Source organism: Phocoena sinus, chromosome 9 (genome assembly GCF_008692025.1).
Source record: "Phocoena sinus isolate mPhoSin1 chromosome 9, mPhoSin1.pri, whole genome shotgun sequence".
NCBI lineage: Eukaryota > Metazoa > Chordata > Mammalia > Artiodactyla > Phocoenidae > Phocoena > Phocoena sinus.
Genome location: NC_045771.1, coordinates 1,041,102 through 1,058,424, shown reverse-complemented (window position 1 = coordinate 1,058,424; position 17,323 = coordinate 1,041,102). Strand labels below are relative to the sequence as shown.

Below are 17,323 nucleotides of genomic sequence, written 5' to 3'. Positions count from 1 at the left end.
CCCCCTACCAGCCTCTCTTCCTTCCCCTTGGGCGGCCCCCGACTTTCCCCTGCGGCCTCTCCCCGGGTGCAGGGCGGGAAGCCGCGAGGGTGCGGCAGGCTGTGGCCGTGAGGGGCTCTCCGGAGGCTGGGAACACCTGCCGGCCAGAAGGTCTCACCTGCCCCCGTCCTCCATCACACCCGCTGCCCAGACAGGCGCTGCCGCACCCCCTCCCTCGAAGGGAAGACCCCGCCCGCTGCAAAGACCGGAGGAGACCAGCCCGCAGTTTCCGACCTGCTTCCACATCATCCATCACTTCAACACGTGCCAGGTTTGGGTCTGGGTTTTCCTGTTTCCCCCGAACAGGGAACAAGGAGGCCTAGGAGCCCTTTACACAACCAGCTACGAATTTCCCCAAAGCCACGGGTTCCAGCAGTAACTCGTCAGGGCGCTGTTGCTGGGCCCCTGGGGTGACCGGGCTCAGCACCCCGACACCACGTTCCCTTTGCCTAGGACTCAGCCCCGCCTGGGGACCAAGCCATCAGCAGTGGGCAGGGGGGCAGAGCGCCAGCCCTGGTCCCTGGGGGAGGCTGGTTACCCGGTGGAGACAGACCGGCTATCTGCTATGGAACCAGTGCCCGGCCGGCCCGCTCCCGCCCCGCCCCCCCGGGAGCCTTGGTGCGTGGCGGGCGGTACTCACGATGGGGCTGGCGTTGATGTAGTCAGAGCTGCCGTGGCTGTTCTCTGATTTCAGCCGGATCCGGGAGTGGTCGTCTGCAAGCCCCAAAGCAGAGCGTTAACCCGTGCAGGGCGTCATCCAGGGCCACCGCTGCCCCCCTGCCCCCAGGTCCCGCTGAAGGCCGTCACCGCACCTCCTCCCTCCCTCCCTCCCCAACCGAGGGTCCTTCAGCCCCCGAAGTGGAGCGCCAGGGTGTGCAGGGAACCTCGTGTTTTTCTTGTGTCAAGTTCCAACGCCAAGGCTGGGTGCTCCTGGGCAGTAGCTCATGTAGTGTTTGCCTTTAAGTAACACGTATTTGGTAACACAGAGAAAATAAACATCAACGTGGATATGAAGCTATTAGACCATCATTCAATATATACAATTCTGTCGTCTAGAGAAGGTAAAATACTCGAGATTACAAGAATGTAGCTTTACAAGGAGAGAAGAGGGTGCGGGGAGCAGTGTTCACTGGGGACTCGCCGACACAGAAACGCGCCGAAAACGGGCAAAACCATTTGACGGGTGTTGAAACCAGACGCTCAGAGGGGATTAGGGACATGTGATCGGTCACAGCTTAATGTGTGTGCTACGTGAATCACCCCTGACTTTGGCTCTGGAGTAACCACCCTCCTGCGGTCAGTGACAGCTCTCTGCCCGTTTTCAGGAGCTTTCACGGCCAGCAGGGCACCCCCGAGAGTCCCCGTTTCTCCCGCCTTCCTCCCCTTCCTCCGCAAGGTGCAAACTTGAAAATGGGAAGCGCCGAGCTCCATCATCTGGTACGGCAGTGAGAGCCTTCCGGCAGCCCCCACACCACCTGCTTCTGTTGAGAAAGCCTGGCTGCAGCCCTGGAGCTCAGGGTTTCCACGGCGGTGAGCGTGTTACCCCAAGTCCAGATTCCCGGCGTTTCAGCCGCGTCTCCCCACTTCCTGCTCCCAGCCCTGGGAGCAGCTCGGCAGTGGGGTCAGGAGAGCACGCACGGGGGCTTTGCTGTGGTTTGTGTCTCTTTCCTTTCTCTGGGAGATTTTACTTATTTACTTATTTTTTGTTTTAAACAGTTCTGGGGCTTGGGAAACTTGGCGAGGCCTAAACTGATTGAACTTGGAAGGTATCGTCCACTGGAGACTGGACGCCATCCTATCCGTCTTATTGAGGTATTAACGTTGGCTTTTTCCCAGTAGAGACAAGACAGGTAAGAAACATCTAGAGACGGGGAAGGGGTTCACGCCTGACATGTTTACCTGAGCACAGGTGACACAGGCCAGACGCTGTGGAATGTTCTGAAGGTGTTTACAATGGCAGCTGCCAAAGCCCCCCGCTAAGGTGTGACCAACGATTCAAAAGTCCCCTGGACTCAATGGCTTTGGGGTCCTGCACAGATCTGTTCTTGAGAGACTGAAAATTGGCTGTGGCAGGAAGTTGAAATAAAACCCACGAGAAAAGTCGGTCAACTCTGACATTCCAAAGCGCTACAAACACTCACCCCAAAATGGAGTTCAAGAGGCCCAGTTTCTCAGTGTGTGTGTGTGTGGGGGGGGGGGGCGTCCAGACACGTCAAAGCCAGAGACGGTGCGAGCCACTCGGAAGCCGGGCCCTTCTCTGAATGGGGACCATGCCTTCTGCCCGCACACTGAAGCCTGGATACACAGAGCAGGGCTTCTAGCTGATTCCAAAGGGTTCCCGAGGGTCTCCCAGGAGCCCCCCTCACTGCAAATATTCTCCACAAGCCCACTTCAGGCGTTACTAGTAGCAGCAATTAGGCTGCTCCCAGTGTCTGAGAACCCGTTACCCAGGGCAGGGCTGCTGGCCATCGCGACGGAGGGAACCAGGGAGAAGGGCCCGGAGCTTCAGAGGGTGCCGATCACACCCAGGGCGGGGTGGCCCCCTGGTCGCACTGAACAGGCCCAGGACTGGGGGGCTGCCGGGTCCCTCTCATCTCCACAGGGCCCTGCAAGCAACCAGGCTCAGTAAACAAGGGCCAGCTGGATTTTCTAGTCGGAAAATCAAGAAAACGTGTCCTCAGTTTGGGAGTCTCGGTGAGCTTGAACCCCGATGGTTAATGGGAAAACCTGTTTTGAGCAGAGACGGAGCCTAAGCTTGCTGTGAGGACAGCTCCCAGCGTCCTGCGTCCCTGCGGGCACCGGTCCAGCCACCTTCATCCCCGCAGGGCACTCTTTCCAAGATGCCACTGAGCCTGGGACAAGGGCTTCCAAAGCTCAGAGTTCTACCTTCCCATCACATATTTCATATTGCGGCAATGTGTTGATTTAAAAATTAACAGTGGGGCTTCCCCGGTGCCGCAGTGGTTGAGAGTCCGCCTGCCGATGCAGGGGACACGGGTTCGTGCCCCGGTCCGGGAAGATCCCACATGCCGCGGAGCGGCTGGGCCCGTGAGCCGTGGCCGCTGAGCCTGTGTGTCCGGAGCCTGTGCTCCGCAACGGGAGAGGCCACAACAGTGAGAGGCCTGCGTACTGAAAAAAAAAAAAAAAAAAAATTAACAGTGAACTTTTTTTTTTTTTTACTGTGGGACCATCTTGAACCTCCCTCTGAAACACCGGGGGCCATCCCAGAAGGGCCAGAGCCCGGCGGAGGGTCGGCTGATGTAGCAGGGACGGTCCAGTGGACATTTCACTCGGCCGGGCAAGTCTCAACCATTCTGCGGTTCACGTTCCTGTTCTGAGGGTGGCTGCTGTATTCTTTGTGATGCACGGGGGCAGACAAGGCTGCCTGGCGGGATTACCGGTTCACTCAAGGTCAACAGCGGGGTGGAGGTGAAGCCAGGGCGGGGCTCCTGAGCAAATAACCCCCACCCCTCCTCTGTGGATCCGCGAATACCGTTCCTTTGTCTTCTCCGTTATAACCACAGAGCAAGAATTTTTACAACTACAGCGCTTACATTTTAATGAAGAGCTGGGCGTGTCCTCCAAGATCTCGTGAGACCACTCAGACGCCAGGAAACAAGGAAATTCAGGTAGCGTCTCCCGCTGTACCTGGCTCTACCACCCAGTTATTTTCCTCTCATGAGATCCACAGTAGTAAACTTTATCAAGGAGGGAAGGAGAAAAACACCTATTAAGAAGAAACTTGCTGAATTAACCCTCTGTGCCTGTTCCTTTTCTGTGTACACAATTTATTGTGTACCGTTCCCGTGTTTAAGAACGGTGCTTTGAATGTCTGTAGCGTTCTACCTGTCCTAATGTTTCACGTGTATTATCCTCCTTCTTCCTGGAACACTGTACCATAGACAGAATAGAGTCCATTTTCCCATTTAGGTTGAAGAAACTGAGGCTCTAAAACATCAAGTAATTGACTTGGCAAAGACCACAGAGCTAAGGGTCCAGGCTTGACCCAGCCTGGCCACCTGCTAGCCTGGTGATATTTGGGTAAATGATTTAATATCTTAAAGTGTCAGATCTGTCATCTAAAATGTAGGATAAGGATATCTAACTCACAGGCTTGTTGTGATAAATGGCTTCTATAAAGTGCTCACGTAAGGCCTGGCAGAGAGCAAGGGATTTAGGAACAAGTTCAAAAGATGACAGAGGGACACACACCTAACTGACAAAAAGTCAGCTGAACCGGCAAAACTCATTGTGTGGTATAGGACGAGTTGTCAGTAAATAAGGATGGTTTTCATAAATGCCAACAGAAGGAGGAAGGTCTAGAATTGCTTCTTGATTATGACTAGGGCAAAGGAGCCTGGAGAGAGGGAGACGTTGGAGGACACCGTGGCTTAACCATTCAGGCTTCTTTCTAGCCCGTGCCGTGCGTAGCCTGTGCCCACGTTCGACCAGAACCCACCCAAGGAGAGTGTGTGGAGGCCTCCCCCGCCTGTGACATCATCTCCTAACACGGATCTTTAAGGATAGCGTTTCCTTAGCCTCCCTGATCGTGTCCCTCACGTTGAGTGTACCGATACGTGTATGAGTCAACAGTCTTCATTCCCCTCATAGACGGAGTCATTGATACTGCTGGCGGTAACATGAGTTAGGCATCTGTAGAAGCCGTGAGTTGACACTGGCACTTGCCATGGGGATTTCTTCATCCGCGAGGTCTGTCGGTATTCCCCTGGGGCCCGGCAGCTGTCTCAATTTTCTGTTAAGATTGAGATGAAACCATTACACTGGCTGACGGCATTTCCTCTACTTGGAGGGCATGGCTGGTGCAAGCATGCGGTGCGTCTGTGACGGGCCAGCACTCTGCCTGGAGAGCTGAGTCTTTCATGGAGACCCCACACGCTGGGCTGTGCTCACAAATGGCACCAGCAGCACCACTTCCTTCCTGAATTTCCTGGGTCCCCTGACGGGTGAGCAAACCGCAAACATCACCTGAACTTCTCCACCAGCTGTTAACGCCAGACTCACGTTCCCAGCCAGTGACACCTGGAAACGTCTTCATCGACTTGGCCTTGTCACAGCTGAGGCAAAGCCATAAATGTCTGTATCATGTCTGTTGCAGGACTCTGAGAAGCTAAGTGTACGACACGTTCCTCCACAGACCCGGGAGCTGGAGGATGAGGGTGTGAGCGCGAAGCACTTTTGCTCTGGGGCGGTGAGTCCTCCTTGGAGTTCAGCTCACACTTCTTCCACCAGCGCCCCTTCCTCAGGAAGCCCGTGAGCGAGGGCTCTGCTCCCGTGAAGAAACCCACACCTCAAACCACAGGACCATCAAACGTTTAAGGAGGAAAGCAGACACTCGTGCTCTGCGCCTCCGTGGCTCAGTGCCGGGCAGACCGGGGCGTCTGGGGCCCAGGGTCAGCACGCCTGCCGGCACACCGGTGGCAGGAAGGCAGGCTGGTTCCGTCCCTACCCAGGAAGCTGCCCCGCAGGGGACGGCCCACAGCCAGAGGCTCACGGCTGGCCTCCCGGCTCCAAACACGCCCGAAGCAGGTCCCGGAGGCACACGCGTGGCCTGAAACGTGGTCTGAAGACTTCATCTCGTGTCTCATTTCTTACGTTCGCCAGCATCTCTGTGGATCTCTCAAAAAGCAATCCCCAACTAGGATCGCCACGCAGCTCGGCGGGTGAGTGGCCATACAGGCGGGTGACGGGCTGGAGCAGAGCGGGAGCCCCCTGTTCTAACCTTGCTGCTCAGCATGTGCAAGGAGAAGGTCCCTCTGGGCTCGGCCCCTGTGCCGAGCAGAACAGGCCCAAAAGTTTCAGGTAGTGGCCTGGCACCGCCCTGCCAACCACTGAGCCGTCCAGGGGCGCCTGGTGTCGAAGGCTGAATTGTGTCCCCCCCAAAAAACGATGTGTGGGTGCACTAGCCCCCAGGACCTCGGGATGTGGCCTTATTTGGAGACAGGTCTGTACAGAGGGGATGGAGTGACAACACGGTCATATGGGTGGGCCTCAGCCTGTGCCTGGCGTCCTTATAAAAGGGGGAGTTTGGAATCAGACACAGGCAGAGGAAGGATGACATGTAGACACGAAGGCCAAGGAGAGGGCCTGGGACAGACACCCCCTCGAAGCCCTGAGGGGCCAGCCTTATCATATCCACCCTTGTCCTGGACCCCGGCCTCCAGATGGTGAGGACACAGCTCTGTGGCCTGGACGCTCCCGCCCCCGGAGTCGAGGCTCTGTCTGGGCCTGGCTTTCTCACAACATCCTGTCTGCCCTTTTCACATGTCTAAGGTCTTCCAGTTCCCCACGTCTTCAATGAGGAGGCTGACCGAGACGACCAGAAAGTTCCTACCAGCTAAAAAATGTTAGCTTTCTATGAGAAAGTTAGCCAATAGGTGTGAGGTGGCCCCTCATGAACCTGGGAGAGGGAGGGGAAGGAGGGGGAGGGGAAGGGGGGAGGGGGAGGGGAAGGAGCGGGAGGGGAAGGAGCGGGAGGGGAAGGAGGGGGAGGGGGAGGGGGGAGGGGGAGGGGAAGGAGCGGGAGGGGAAGGAGGGGGAGGGGGAGGGGAAGGAGGGGAGGGGGAGGGGAAGGAGGGGGAGGGGGAGGGGAAGGAGGGGGCGGGGGAGGGGAAGGAGGGGGCGGGGGAGGGGAAGGAGGGGAGGGGGAGGGGACGGAGGGGGCGGGGGAGGGGAGGAGGGAAAGGGGGAGGGGAAGGAGGGGGAGGGGGAGGGGAGGGAAGGAGGGGAAGGGGGAAGGGAGGAGGGGAGGGGGGAAGGGAGGAGGGGAGGGGGATGGAGGGGGAGGGGAAGGAGGGGGAGGGGGAAGGGGAAGGGGGAGGGGAGGGGAAGGGCTTGAAGGGGGAGGGGAGGGGAAGGAGGGGGAGGGGAGGGGAAGGAGGGGGAGGGGAGGGGAAGGAGGGGGAGGGTAGCTCTGCAGAGAGGTCCCGGCAGCCCCGGTGACTGCGTGGGAAGAGGCTCCGGGACCCAGCCCTGGGCCACGGTGGGCACGGCGGTGACACCAGGGCACCGTCCTCGTGCCTGGAGGGCAGGATGGCGTGCAGCACGGTGTGCAAATGTTTGCTGGCAGCACGCGTGTTGCACACACACAAGAACTCTGCATAATAAGAGCACAGACACCAAGCAAGCAAAACCGTGCCACCTGCACCGTTCTACCCAGAGACCATCCATCAACGGACCTCAGTTACGCATCTTCTCTGAGCGAGGGCCTGCACTCCCCCCACCCGCGCTGAGCTGAGGAGGGCCGGACACAGACGGCAAAGGGCGTGGCCTCGGAGGGCCCCTGTCGGGGGCAGCTCACGCATGTCGAAACAACCTGACAAAAGTCTGTGTTCTATTGAGCACAATGCTGTCACCAGAAAGCAATCCCGGTCTCCATCTGTGCTGACCAAGGGTGGACAGGGGGTGGACACAGGTGTCACCTTCCGCTGACAGTCACAGCACCTGACAGGGACCCAGACTAGTACTGCTACACGTCTAAACTGAACTCTAATAAGGAAAGAATCGCTCGGTTGATGGAACAGTGGCCAAACCACCTTAAAGTTCTGAGTTGCCAAGAAAGAGAATGCTAGGCATTTAACACATAACCAGATGAGGGAATTTTGTTCCAGAGACTCCAAAAGGGCGCTGAGCCAAAGAGATGGAAACCCTAAACGTCAGAGTTCTGATGACACAGTGGTAAATATCCTGAGTAAGAAAACGAGAAACAGACATTCAAAGAAACCAGGGTGGTCCGCAGTGTAAAAGATCACATACGAAAGATGGAATCGCGCACGTAAAGCAGGATCATCAGAAAGGCTGACGTCCCGAGTGGGATGGTGCAAAATACACAGGGGATAACAGGAGAGTCTGTGCACCTGTGTTTGTTTAAACCGAATGAAGCCTCTGTCTGGTATAGATGAAATCATTTTGGTAGATAACAAACAGAAAATCTATTCAATTACAGTTTCGCTGTGGCCATCTCTATCAGAGAATACCTTTTCAAACCAGCAAGGACAGAGAAGAGGTAGTTAGGGGGTCGACAGATGCTGGGGGACGATGTTCACGGGCAGGTTCTGGTCTCCGGTCCCGTGACCAGAACAGGTTCTGCGAGTCCTGCGGGTGCTGGCCACGTCCACGGCGTGCCCTCAGGATACACAGTCTGGCCACGGCTGGTTTCGACCTCACTGTGTCCCTGGGCCTCTGGGTCTCGGGTGCGTGACCAGAAGGGGGGAAATAGCGGGCCTGGGAACCAGGCAGTCAGCTTCCCAAGGACCAGGCCAGCCTCCTGACTGGAGAGCTTGTGAGGGTTTTGAGGGAGGGTGGCCGCCAGGAGGAGAGGAGCTTATTAGGGTCAAGTTATGTCGGAAAACCAAGGGGGTTGTTCTAAAGTTACAAAGGCTAGAGAGACGCAAAGTCCAAAAGGCAGTTATGAAGCTTGATTGCGTCCTAGTTAACTAACCGCTGTAGATGATATAACTGGAATATTTGGGAGCACTGGAAGATGGAGTGGAATTAGTGGCTAATAGGGGATTACTGATTTTCTTAGTCACAACAATGGGGTCATGGTTATGTAGGAGAAGGTCTTTACTTTTAGGAGACACAGGCTAACGTATTTAGATATCACGATGCCTAAACCCCGCTTTGAAATAGTTCAGCCAGTAAAGAAGTAAAGCACACACACTGATCACACAAAAAAGGCAAAATACGGAGCGGCAGCTGTGTGGACTCTAGCTGGTGGGAATATCGGCGATCATCAAATTATCATTTCAACCCGAGGATTTTAAAACTTTTGCAATAAAAAGTGTATGGGGGTAATTATGCCAAGCTGGCGACACTGCTTCTTTGCAAAGTGCCTCTGGACTGGCCGGCAAGGAATCCCCCGGGGTCAGGAGGGCAGGGGGCAAGCCACGTCGCCCCCTGACGCCCCGGCTCACCTCTGGCTCCAGGCTCTTGGGTGATGGTGTAAATGGGACACTGCACACCTGGCCTTTTGCACGGTCTACTGTGCGGGGATCTCCTGGTTTGCATGGGAGGGCGGCAGGCAAAGAGGGGCTCACGGAGCAGCCACTGGAATGTTCCTTCCTGGATCCGAGTCCGTCTGAGGGGGGCCTTGGTAGGCAGCGCCCTGTATTCATCCTGTTGAATGTGGCTCTGTTCATGACTCGAAGGCAGGTAAAACATGTTTATAAAATGTGCGGATGGCAAAAGGCTGAGGGTGACCGTGGTGACCACAGGTCAAACCGCCCTTGACTTTGAACAAGGATTCGTTTATCAGCAGTGAATGCAGAGTTCAATTCCGTATAAGGATGGACGGCTCTGGGCTGTGCCCTGTGACGTGCCCATTGCACGATGAACGGAAACCGGAAACGTGCAGGTCAAGGAGGACACACAGCCCGTCGCGGCCCTTCTGAAGGCTGTGATCGGCCTCTGGGCGCAGAAACCAGAGCGGGTTCAGAAGAGGGGCCCAGCCCCGGCTCCCGCCTCTGCGAGCAGCATCGGGACGGGGAGAAGCACAGACACCAGGTGACAGGAGGTTGGATGTCTTACACATCCAGTGGCCCAGCTTCAAGGAAAGGAGTGAAGAGAGGGCAGAAGCCGAGCCTGAGTGCTGAATTCTGCAGACAGTGGCACGGCCCCCAGCCCGCAAGCAGCCCCTCTGCCCTGGGGAGGCTCCGGCGGGGCGCTCCCACAGCCCAGGGACCCATCTCCAGAGGCTCCGCACGTGCACAGCCCCACGGGAAGGCCCGGGCGCCTCCTCCCCGTGTCCCTTCAAAGCTCTTCAGTCTCCGGCAGCCCAGCTTCCGCTGTGATGTAGCAAAGGAAAAGCCGTCACAGAATTGGCTGGGTAGTTTCTTGTCGCCACCAGCACACCTACAGCCTTCCCAAATCCAGAGGCAGTTACTCGGCTGGTTCAGAGGCCGAGAAAAGGGAGTGACAAAAAGACAGCCAAGTCAGCAACTCATCTGGACACTTAACTTTCTCGTGCAGCCGTTTCATGTGAGGGGAAGAAAATCCTGCTTGCTTGTCGGATTTAGGAGAATTTCCCACAACTGATGGCTAGAGGCTAAGCAGGTCACTCAGATGTGGCCGAACCAGAATACTCACTGCAGGGATTCTGCTGGGAGTTGGGAAAAATATGTAAACCAAAGGTTTGTTTGGAAATAGATTGTTTTCTGTGTGTTTCAAGGGAAGCGATGCTTTGTCAAGTACCGTGGGCCTTGGATGTATTTTAGACGTTCCTTCTGTGGAAGTTCAAAATCTGTGTTCATGTTCCCGACTCAGAAAGTCTCAGGTGAGTCCACAAAAGCACAAGGGGGGTGGTATCCCATCAGCACAGGGCACCCGGGCTCGAACTCCAACACCCTCATCTGTCCGACGGGGGGGAGATGCAGGAGGGTTGGGGGGCAGGCCTGGGGCGCTCGGGGGCCGCACTCGATGTGCTCAGCCTGGCCGCTGACCTTTCTGTCACACGTGGCCGAAGCCTGGTGCCACCAGGTGATGTGGCTCCCGGGAAGAGCCGGGCCAGAGTCGCTCTGACCCTCACCCGGCCCGTCTTCTGGGCAAGGCGGGGGGCCGAGCTGTGAGCTGGGAGAGCAGCAACGCCCGAGAAAGCTGAACTGCGAGAAACGGCATCACAGACCCTTCTGTCCATCTTCACGTGCCTGTGTCTTCGGCTTTACATTCTCTCTGGTTTCATCTCTAAGTATTCCTGTGTCTCTGTGTCTCTCTCTTGTTATTATAACTCAGAATCACAAACATTTTTCTGTTTAAGATGGCACACCAAAATAGCATCATATTCCTGTTTTTATTTTAAAAAACAGATGAGCGGAATATTGCATAATTCTTTTTAAAAAGGCAAAAAAAAAAAAAAGAATTTAAAAATTAAATTCTTCAAACTTCTGAGCTATAGAATTAGACCTAGCGCATGGCCAGCCAACATCTCATGAATGCTAGTTGCCTTGTCCTTTGAAAGACAATTCACTTGTAGCTAGAAGCTCCGGGCTGTCAGGGATGGGAAAGTCGCTAGCCCGGCCGCCCTTGGATTTCCCACCAAACCGCCAACTGGGACGTCTTCCAGCCTCAGCTGGAACGGCCCTCGTGTTGGCGGAGGTTGGGGGAGAGACGTTTCGGGGGCAGCAGACGAGCAAAGATGTGGAGGGGCTGGGAGGAGGGGAGCCTGCACACTGCCGGACCGGGCGGGGTCCAGGTGGGTGGCCCGGGGGGCCGCTGACCAGGGAGCCAGGCAGTAACTCCACTCTCCCGGGTGGAGGATGGACATGAGGAGAAGTGGGGCAGGAGCAGAGCTGCTTCATGGAGGGAAGTAGAGGCAGGAAGGTGGGGTCCAGCCAGGGGCAGGGGGGAGCAGAGTGGGCCGGTACCGTCAGATCCAGAAATGAGGGGCCTCGCTGGAGGTGACGGGAGAGGATACGGCAAAAGGAGCAAATGCAGAGAGAGATGGCCCCGGGGTTTCCATCCCGAGCCCCGAGTGAGGCTGAGTGACACAGGTGGGTGCTGCGGGGAGCACGTCGGACACACGACGCTGTCGTGAGCACCCCACTGTCCCCGGCTGGGGCGTCGACGTTGGCTTCAGGGAGCAGGGCGCGTGGAGGCCACCCTGTCAACACCCTACGCTCCATCACGGACCGTTTCTGCGCCATAAGGAGTGAACAGCCGGACAATACGGAGCAGGTTGCAGGAAGAGGCAGTGGTCCTCCCTGGTGGAGTTTGGCGAGACCAGTAAGAGTTTAAGTGAGGCCATCGCCTGAGGGTCCTGCCTGGGAAGAGATACCGGTGGAGATCTGATGACAGGATTTCCTCTAAAAGTTAAGGAGGCAGGAGTGTGGAGGACAAAGGTGGGGACGCACTTGCTGGGACTGGACCTGCGCATCTGGGGAGGCTCTATCTGCCCACTTGTCTCTGCAGGGTACTGGCCCCTACTTCCTGCAGGACCCCGGACAGGCGACAACCTAGGTCAGGCTCTGGGATGGCCATGCCGGTCAAGAACAGCAGCCTCTCTCAGATAACGCCCAGCGCCAGAGTCCAGCCAGGAAGGCGCTTCCTCTTCAGAGCCCTGGCTCCGGCCCACGTATGGCAGGCCCGAGGCTCTGGTCCAAGGGCTCCAGGGCCCTGGTCCCCCCGGGGCTGAAGCGCCACCCCCAAGGCTGAAGACAGGACACCCTACGTGCCTGAGGTCCTGGCCTGTGGACCCATCGCTGACTCGGCACAGAGCCCAGCAGCCGGCCGGGCTGCAGGGAACGTGGACGGGAATGTGCTGTGTTGTGGTTGGCTTGGTGGAAGGGATGCTTTGAACTTGAGTATTTACCCTACAGGGCCTGACACCCGAGGAAGCCTCCAGGCCTGGGAGCACGCTGGATCCAGGCTGACGGTCTGCCCCCAACACCTCATTATTTAGGGTGTAGCACCCCCTAACCTGGATCCTCTCTGAGGACAGTGGCCAAGCTTGGTTGACTGGGTGACCCAGCGTCTGTCAGCAGCTCTTGCCACAAGTAGGTGCTTAATAAATATGTGTCAGTTACTGTCTTTTCTTCTAAACATAAAACTTGTAAATCGCAACAGCTCCTATTTTTAGAGCTCTTTAGGGAAGGGGGCCCTCAGACATCACAGAACTAGTCTGAACACTGACTAAACAGTTAGAAAAAACTTACACCCAGAAGCAGCGTGTTAAGATTTTACAAAGGTGTGTAATTCCCAGGCTGGGGTCTGGAGCAGCCCAGGTGTGTGTCTTTGCTCTCGCTGTCCCGTGAGCAGGCATGGAGTCGCTGCCACTTACTACGAGACAGAACATTGCTGCTGTGTCTCCCAGGCCGGGGGGCGTTGAGATGGCAGCCCGGCCGCGCCTTTGGGTGGTGCCAGGCTGGTCCCCCACTGGCTCCACAAGGCTGGGACGGGGCTTGTGACCCCAGGCGTGCTTCCCTGCGAGGGGGCTGGTCTTGCCTGTGAGACCCAGTGTGGCTCTGCTGAGCCCTCGAAAAGTCAGCCCACGAAGTTCCTCCTGCCATGTGTGAGGTTTGCATGCATCTCTCCCGTCTTCCGTTACCAAGACAGTCACTCGTGCAGTCGGCATTTACGTCAGACACTTTGGTCACAGACACTCCTCAGATCCCCTCCGCCTGCAGGGGGATGTGTAGTAACCACAGCCCAGAACGGCCTGGAACCTGCTAGGACACAGGAGGCTGGTGTCTCTAGTAAAGTGACAGGAGGAGAGGAGGTGCAGGTGGGTGGGAAGACGCAGACTTGGCCCGCCCCTCCTTTAGTCCTCCGTGGGCCTCCGCGCCTGTAGGTCGCTTGTCACCTCACGCAGTGTGAGACTGCAGGGCTGGTACCTTCCTGTGTCCCCGTCTCCTGGCAGTGACTCCTGGTGACACACTGTCGGGCTGAAGTCTGCTGGGGCACCTGTGTCTGCTCCTGCTGTGCCCACAGCCTGCCCGGCCCACGTGACTGCCTGTCAACTCCTCATGGCCCTGAGTGTTCAAGGACGACGGTGTGAGGCCAAGTACAGGTGAGGATGAGGCCCCAAGGGTTCAGAAACGAGCCTCGAATCCCAGGGCAACAGCAAGTGCTCGCTGGAATCTCTGTGTCCCACCCGTGGCTCCAGGACTCGGCCGCGAGGCCGAAAGGAAGAAACGGCTCTGTGTTTCGAGGCTGGTGTCGGGGGCAGGCTCAGAGGGTGGTGGTCTCCCTGCCGTTTACGTGAGACGAATGGATGGACCCAGACAACATCCTACTAAGTGAAGTAGCTCAAACAGAGAAAGAAACGCCACATGACGTCACTTACACGTGGAACCTAAAATATGACACAAACGCCGCATGACGTCGCTTACATGTGGAATCTAATATACGACACAAATGAACTTATTTACAAGACAGAAACAGACCCACAGATACAGAAAACACACTTATGCTTACCAGAGGGGAAGGTGGGGGGATAAATTAGGAGCATGGGATTGACATGTACACACTGCCATATATAAAATAGATCGCCCACAAGGACCTGCTGTACAGCACAGGGAGCTCTGCTCAGTATTTTGCAATAACCTATAAGGGAAAAGAATCTGAAAAAGAATATCTATCTCTCATCTATCTATCATCCATCTATCATCTCTCATCTATCTATCACCTATCTCTCATCTATCTCTCATCCATCTATTATCTATGTATCATCTATCTAGCCACCCATCTACTTATCTATCTATCCATGTATAACTAAATCACTTTGCTGTACATCTGAAACTAACGTGACATTGTAAATCAACTACACTTCAATAAAATAAAAAAAAAAATGAAGTGAGAGGACGTTTGCTGGCAGAGAGGGCAGACGGGCAGGAGGGGAGGGCGCTGCAGCTGCGCGAGCGCAGCGGGAAATCCCGGGGGGCGGGGGCGGCCCATCCCCACCGCCACCGGCCGCCCTCCCGGCCAGAGCCCCGGCGGTACGTACAGGTGAGCACTGCGGGGCAGCGGTTCTTGGTCACGTTCTCCTCCCTCTGGGCCACGAGCGAGCTGTCGGGCTCGGCCTGGTAGGCACACAGAGCCTCCCACTCCTTCTCCAGGCGGTTCTTGTTCTTCAGGTGGTCCTCCATGTAGGCCTGGAGGGAGAACGAGAGTCAGGAGCGCCAGCCGGGAGGGCGCGGGCCCCTGGCGGTGACGGGACGCCGGGCGGCCCGTGGGGTGCAGCCCACAGTTCTCCTGCTGAAGGGGGGTAGGGCTGGCTCGGGGCCTGGTGCAGGGCCGAGGGCTAACCAGACGCAGGGGGTGCGGCAAAGGCTGCCCCGTGCTTTGGTGGTTGGTTTAAAGGTGGTCAAGCTGCGTTTGCCGCGGTGCCAAGGGGGGCGGTGAGAACACCCAGCGACCGTGAAAACAGACGCACACACCGCAGACCAGGTCTGATGCGCCAGCCCAGAGGTGGGATGTGTGTCCAGCCAGGAGCGAGGTCACGGGATGGGCGCAGTCAGGGAGGCTTATGGCGCCGCACTCTGTGGGAAGAGGTTTAACACGGTGCGGGGGAGGGGCAGGCACGCGTGCAGGTGTGTCCGGTGCGGCTGGGGACAGAGAGAGCCCAGGGGCCCTGAATGTCTGGCTGGGCATCCAGGCTCTGAGGTCAGGAGTAAGGGAGGTTTGGGAGCCGGGTCTGCCTCTGTGCTTGGAGACACGCACAGGAGGACCCTGCTCTCTGCGTCAAAGAAGGAACGTGCTCAGATACACGAAGAAGCTACCACCGTGCTACACGGAGGAAGCGAGCTGGAGCTGGGTTAAAAAACAGGGCCAACAGAAACGTGTTTGTCAGTAACTCCAGTCTGAGAAAGCATCTCCGTTGTCATGCTCTGCACTGTCTCATTTTCTTTTTCCCCATCTCAGAGAACCACTGCTTACCAACAGATACTATGATGCAATAATTGTCTGAAATAGTTTCAGTGAAAACTACGGAACACACTGTTTGAAAACTCTTGTATGTATCCAAGCAAAATCGTGTCCAAGTGGTTTCTCTTGGACAGAAACGGAAACAACACCCTCCCAAGATCCTCCAGAGCCTGGGTCAGGCGCTCAGCCAGGGGTCCCGGTGGCGACAGCCTGGGGCGGGGGGTGGACCCTGCCCGGCACCATGGCTGCCGTTTAGTCCCCAGATGAGGGCTGCCTATGCGCCCAGGCCCCCGTGCATCGAGGGCAGGGAGCTCAGACGGGGCCTTCACTAGGGCTGCCCCCGCTCCCGTTTCTGTTGGCACAGAAGTCATTTTTCTTGAAACTGGCTGGCTTTTCTGAACCCACCGGGGGTGCTGCATTTAAGACACTGGGCCGCTCTGATGTGTGCAGCGTCGCATGGCTGGCGGTGTTAAAAAACAAAGACGACAAACCGAGTATTTGACCCACAGCTGCTCTGATCATAATTTGTCACTTGTCTGTTGGCAGCGATACTAGGAGAACTGGATGGGGAAACAAAGGCCTCCAGAACGTTCCCTCCACAAAGACTCCCAAGCCCGTCCTGCCTACTCACCTTATTGATCTGTTCAGTCCAGAAATGACCATGATTTTAAGGAAGAGCATTTCAAAGGACCAACCCGGGTGGCTTTATTGCGCCCAAAGGAAAGAGCGGCCCCATCCTCTAACATCTTGCTTGTGGGTCTTCAAATATGCCCGCACGGCAAAATGAAACACACACGCACACGCGAGGCCAGGTCTCCAGTGGTCAGACACCCCGATGTCCGGCCAAAGCTTACACCTGTCCCACGTCAGCCCGACCCCTCCGTCAGCCCCCTCGCCCACTCACTCCAGCTGGCCACCCGGCTCGGATCATCCCCCCCACCACTGCTCTTGGCCGCCCTGGCTCATCGGCACCCACTCCAGGGGACAGAGAGGCATGAGAAAAGGAAGGACACTCCACCAGACAGTCGTGCTGGGGTCCCACACTTCTCAGGGAAATGTTGACTACAGCGACTTGAACTGTCTTGTATTATTCATTCAACAAACACCGACTCTAGTCCATGTTGGTCTGACTGGTGTGTGTATCAATGTGTGTGAGCTGAACCAGAGCTCGGAAGCCGGGTGCCTGGTGGGCGATGTTCCAGGGGAGAAGTCACCCTCGGGGCCGCCTGGCCCAGCAGCTGAGGGCCCCCCTGGCAGGTATGGCTCCGGGAGGGCCAGCGACGGGGCCCTGGGTGACGGTCACATATCCCTCAGCCCCCTGCTCCAGCCGCTTAGGGAGCCAGCAGATGGTCTTTTATGCAGAAGACCGAGAACTGTGACCATGAACCCCTTTTCAGGGACAGACTGTGAACCTGAGAAGCTCACCCTCATCGGGAACAGAAACATCGCAGCAGTTCTAAGTGCCCGGCCACTGCCAGCCCCTGGTGCCCACATAGCTCACAGGTTTCTTTGGATCGGGAAGAAGCAAACTTAAGGGCACAATCTAGAAAATGTAAACACAGAATGCTTTCTTTTGGGACAATCATTATGGAATATCAGATACATATTTCTTGTACCAAAGTTACCCTAATAAGGATGACACTTAAGTTTGGGGAAATACCAACTGGCTTATTATCTAGCTTAAAATACGGTGTGTGCGGGGGTCCCCGGGAAGGAGGGGTAGTTCTGGGTAAAGTGTACAGTCTCAGTGCTTCTGTGGTTACTTTCCCCAAGACTTGTTAATGTACGGTCTTAAAAATGGATGTAAAACTGTTTCTGGCAAAACGATTTGGGATCCTCACTTTTCTTTGGAAAATACTCTGTTCACAAAATCCATCGTGAATGAATGAGCTTCTTTCAATAAAATGTG

The 17,323-nt window shown here is 56.3% G+C and overlaps 1 protein-coding gene across 1 annotated transcript in view; it reads right to left on the bottom strand.

The window, feature by feature from the left end:
- Nucleotides 1-17,323, bottom strand: part of PTPRN2 (protein tyrosine phosphatase receptor type N2) — a 693,051-nt gene that overhangs the window by 45,913 nt on the left and 629,815 nt on the right. Inside the window, exons 15-16 of the mRNA XM_032644042.1 lie at nt 14,495-14,642; nt 680-753 (exon numbers count right to left, since the gene is read on the bottom strand). Coding sequence (XP_032499933.1) covers nt 680-753; nt 14,495-14,642 — 222 coding nt within the window. The remainder of the gene's footprint in view (nt 1-679; nt 754-14,494; nt 14,643-17,323) is intronic.